The following is a 5,229-nucleotide window of genomic DNA, read 5'->3' as shown; positions in this document are numbered from 1 at the left end:
AAGTGGGGGAAGTAACACACAATAGTAGGGGAGATATGTAGTAATGGGTCTTAGAAGGAATTATTCTTTACACCAGTGGGGTGCTGGCATATATTGAAGGAAGGAAATCTCTGAACAGCCTTTAAAAACAGAAATTGAGCACCTATGTAGTTTAATTTTGCTCGCTGGCAGCTATGGTAATTAAAATATTCTCACAGTGGAATTTTGTAGCTTGATCCCCTAGTACTGAAAGTACCTTATCTAGTATTTAAAGTGCAGCTAAAGTAAAAAAAAAAAAAAGTGTGATCATTTATGTCCTTTATTGCAGTGTATAAAATTTATGTCCTTATTATGTATAAAATAAACCTACCTCCCTGGTCACTATTTTTTCTTGTCCTTGCTCTGTCATGGCCTCCGCCATCCTTATCTGGTTTTCTTCCAGGTGTCAGATCTTTAAACCTCATTGGTCCCTTCTGCAATAAAAAATCCTGCCTTCTCACAATTTTTTATTGCAGAACTATCATTAAAAACAAGAATAATATTAAAAAATAACACCTCCATTTGTATGGAACCCCAGTGTCATTAAACGTTAACTATACTTTATAGCTGAACTGCAGGTAAACAGGTGGATACACAGATGACATACAAGTAAAATGGAACTGAAGTCCCACTTTACAAAAAACACGATCCGACAAGTGGTTATTGGAGTAAGCGATAGGTGGTGTCCCTTCTACAATGCACTGTCCTACCTGCCTAATCGTGGTGGGAAAAAAGAAAAAAAAAAAAAAGATGGTTGGCAGGGAAATCCATCAATCCCAGCTTTCCTTTCGCGTGCCTGGGATAAATCAACTATAAACAATCAGGATGGCCGAAGATCGTCTCCAGGATGAAGAGAAGGACATTGGCGGCACCCTGCAATGGAGAGCGGTAGGTGAGTCATTTGGGTTTAGTTTTCCTTAAGTTTAATTTCTCTCTTAAGTTTTACTTGCTTAACAACTTTGCATTCAATACACCTGATTATCTCTCAGTTTTGGTGATAATTAGGGGATCACAGGAAGTCAAATTCAGATATGTGCACTAGTATCATTAACCGCCTTAGCGGTATTCCAGAGTGTGCCTCGGGGTGAATTTTACATACCAAAAGCAGTAACCTAGAGCCACACTGGGGGTAGGAAAAAAAAAATCCTACCTGCTCCCCACGATCCAGCGGCTTACTCCCCGATCCCTGGCCGGCTTCTGCATCACATCCTCGGCTTGTTCGATGTGAAGCATCGATACGCCGGGAAGGCGTGGCCTGGCGGGAAATTTAAAAGCGGTTTACTTTGTAATCTTCTTATAAAACATTGATCACAGTAAAAAAAGTTATAAAAAATAAATCCAAATAATAAATCCAAAAGTTTATTCTTTTATTGTACCCTTGTTTGGACAAATTTAAAAATGTTTTTAAATATATAATACAGTTATTTATTATATTATAATTTATGATTTGTGTTTCAAACTTTATCATACCCGGGAGTTAGCCTTAAGAATTACTGGCCTAAAATATTAAACAACAAATTTCCACGCAAAACAATGTACCGCTTTTGACATAAAAATATGGACATAATTAGACCGCCGGGGGGGGTTTTAATCAAAAAAATAGTAGGCATAGCAAGCAATTTTTCTGATATAACCACTTAAGCTATGTGCATACGTTAGATAATAGTCATGGAGAATAATGGTCATGCTAGCCTTGGTCAAAAATCATGTTCATAAGTCTGCCACAGCGGATTGATGAACAACTGCTGAACTCACTGCTGTTCCTTCCTATGGAGGAGAGCACAGTGGGGTGTTGCTGGCTCATCCCATCACCACACACACGCCTCCAGAGAACAGAACGGAGTCATGTTTATAGCAATTGTTTGTTCCACTGTCATTGGAAAGCTTTTCCAAATATCCCAACTATGAGCCTATCTAACAGTGATTCAGTTAAGTTTACATCTAACAGAAACAGTCAGCTAGGTGGCAAGAAATTTCTGATTCTGATTGCAATAGATTTTCTTCGAGCGAATGTTTGGTGAATGCCAGATTCACTGCTGTATAAATAGATCCCTTAAAGTTGGGGTTTAGGTGCATTTTACCAGAACCCAAATTCCCTACTGTAATTTGGGTACCTCAAAGTATGCCAGGTTTATAAACTGAGCAAGTTCTGTTTGTTCTACAAATGATTGTGAAAAGGGAGGTAAGTTTGTTATACTGCAGAAGAGATATAATGTGTCCTTTCTGCCATTAAGGGCTGCCGTCTCACAATTCTTCATTTTTTAGGTTTAGTTCTACTTCAAGTTTTCACAGACTACTAACACATAGACTTTTGCTAACATACAGCCACAAAATGCTTGAGGTTGTCTGAACCAGAAAATGTCTGAACCAGAAAACTCCCCCCATCTGACTCTGATATGGTTTCACATTGTTTGGGGAGCTGGACTTTTAGATTAAGGGCCACCCAGGTGCTTGCATTCTATCCAATATACATGTTTTAATAGATTCTGAAACAAGGAATTGACAGCTAGAATTTAAAACAGAGGTCGGGGAAGAGGTTAGAAAGATAAAGAAAAAGAGGGAGCAGAGGGGGGGGAATTACTATACATTGGTACCTCTCTATCACCTCTGTTAAATAAGTAAGAATTTTTGACAGGGAGAAGAGCTATAGAAGCTGCTCTAAATACATAGAAATAATAAATACATCATAAATACTTTTACAAATAATTATATCTTAATCCTCTTTTGTAATGTTTTACCTGATATTACCTTCTTTTAGGTTTTAAAAACCTGTAATAGATTAAATTAATCAGTCTTCCATTTCTGACCCATTTTCTCTCAAACTTTCCCTTTCTTATTTCTCCCAGTCTCTGTTACTGGGTTAGAAGTATGCAGATTAGGCGTCATTTCACACATTCAATGCTTATGCTTAGTACATAAAGAAGAAAAAAAACCCTGATACAAAACAAATTAAAACGAGAGACAGATGCTTGCACTTTTGAGTGTGTCCTCTCCCCCATTGTATGCTGCGGTACCTCATACCAACCATACATCACTACGACTTTGTGAGATTTATCTTTATGAGAAACCAAGTGGTAGTGAAGTTTGAGTTAGTGGAAGGAGCAAGTATGGATTAGTTAGGCTTTTTAGAGGTTTGCTGGCGTTGAGTACCATTTACTATGTGGGTTATTGTTGTCATTTACTATCCCCTACAGTTGAGTATTGTTTTATATTCCAGGTATGCTAAAGACGACATGAATATCAGAGACCAGCCCTTTGGCATACAGGTAAGAGTCATCATTGTGCCTGTTTTTGTCAGCTTTGGATATCGCTCTGTGCAGCCACCTCTATGACAGGATGGTAATCTTGTCTGTTGCTGCAATTATTCTTTTCTGGTGACTGGGAGCACTTCCCAGTGGGCATTCCTTCATATTCTTCATACAATTGAAGAGGACACTCCTAGATAAGTGTGCGTTGTTACATTACCATAACAGGTTTCCTCCTTCTGGCTCTATTTCTTCTTGAATATGCGTTTCAATGAATGTGGCTTCCCTTGCTCTATAGTCACAAAGTACATTTATTAAAAGCAGCCATGTACCCATGGTTGGCATACAACTGCTTTATAAATGGGTTGCTGAATCTGTTTTCTGATTCACCATATTTGTTGTAGAGCTTTATTAAGCTCTACAACAAATATGAAGAGCTTTATTAAGCATAGAGCTTTATGTAGAGCTTTATTAAGCTCTACAAGAAATTTGGGTAGGAAGAAATTATAGGTTGATGGCAGCCCCTGTATTGTGACCGAACTTTTCGGTAACCACCTAAAAAACAGCGGTTGCTAAAAAGTGGCGAGTGGTACTACAGTACAGAAAAACTAGGGAATTCAATTGTATACCCACAATACTTGTAACTAGTTAGTATTTTTTATGACAATAATTAGGTAGGCTTCATCTTAAATACATCTTTTACTACCCAAAAATAATAGGATGTTGATTTTGCAATCCGTCCCAAAAATACTTGTATCTGGTGAGTCCAATACACGAACACTTTACAAAGTGCAAAAATTATTTTTTGGCATCACCAGACCACACTTTGGTAACGTTACCTTGAGGTAAGGTTACGAAGCACAGGCCATGACTAATTACTGCAGCATTGATGCATAACTGCAGGAAACCACAGTGCAAATCAGGTTAAGCAGGGATTTTGACGCACTGCAAATTAGAAAAATAGATATTCCTGTTTTGTTTTTCATCATGCTTTAACGCCTTTTAATTTAAATGTCTGCAGGTTCGCAATGTCAGGTGTATCAAATGCCACAAGTGGGGTCATGTAAACACAGACAGAGAATGTCCATTGTTCGGTCTGTCTGGGATCAATGCAAGCTCAGTCACTGCTGATGGGTCAGGTATGGATGAAACATTGCATGGTTGCATTTATCCAGTGTTTAGACATCAACCAGATTGCATTTTTTTTAACTTCATAGTCTTTTGAATGTTACCTAAAAAATTTTTTTTGTAAGGGCAATGTAAACAAAGTACAGGATTAGATGTACAAATTCAGGGCCTGATGGGAAAAGTGTGATTTCTAATAAACTGCTTTAATCAGCCTGTCAGGTTTTTTGTGTGCTAGTTCTAGGGCTGTCCTTTTCAGGAGTCACTGCCTTGTGGTTAGTTAAGTATAAATTATTGGACATTACATTCTTTATATCTGTTTTGAAGGCAGTCAACAAAAAAGTAGTATAATAAAAAATCAAGATGAAAGTCCTATGCCTGCACTTTTATAGTTAAGTCAAAAGTGCCATTCTTCTTCCTTCCATGCAGGTTCTTTTAACCGCACACCTGTAATTAAATAAAGCCCTTCCAATATATCCATAGGTGCCCTTTAAAGCTGAGGGACATTAGTCTTTGATAATTTAGTTTCCTTTTCAAGAGCAACTCCATTTCTAATTCATCTTCTAATTCAATTTTTCTGTTAAAAAAGAGGTAGGGCAATGTTGGGTTTTTCCTGGTAACTTGTCTGTTAAAGACAGAACTTTGCTTTTCAGACAAGCTAATAATGTTAATATTATGATTGTTATGTTTCTATGATGATATTTTTCAGTGGCCTGGTCGTTATGTGAATTCTTCATAGAAATATATGGAGTGAAATAAAAGCTATTTGTAGCAATTTGCTTTTACCTCCTAAGCTCCTAGGTTTAGTGTATGTTCTACAGTGAATAAGTTAACGTATGGT

The 5,229-nt window shown here is 37.4% G+C and overlaps 1 protein-coding gene across 1 annotated transcript in view; it reads left to right on the top strand.

Moving 5' to 3' along the window:
* The first annotated feature begins 3,161 nt into the window (after positions 1-3,161).
* The window catches only part of CIRSR (corepressor of RBPJ and splicing regulator), an 18,014-nt gene continuing 15,946 nt past the window's right edge, over positions 3,162-5,229 (top strand). Inside the window, exons 1-2 of the mRNA XM_072418359.1 lie at positions 3,162-3,284; positions 4,285-4,402. Of these exons, the coding sequence (XP_072274460.1) occupies positions 3,177-3,284; positions 4,285-4,402 (226 nt within the window). The 5' untranslated portion in view covers positions 3,162-3,176. The remainder of the gene's footprint in view (positions 3,285-4,284; positions 4,403-5,229) is intronic.

The sequence above is a fragment of the Pyxicephalus adspersus genome, chromosome 7, assembly GCF_032062135.1.
Source record: "Pyxicephalus adspersus chromosome 7, UCB_Pads_2.0, whole genome shotgun sequence".
Taxonomy (NCBI): Eukaryota; Metazoa; Chordata; class Amphibia; order Anura; family Pyxicephalidae; genus Pyxicephalus; species Pyxicephalus adspersus.
The sequence above is the reverse complement of the archived record's forward strand: the minus strand, read 5'-3'. Positions and strand labels throughout refer to the sequence as shown.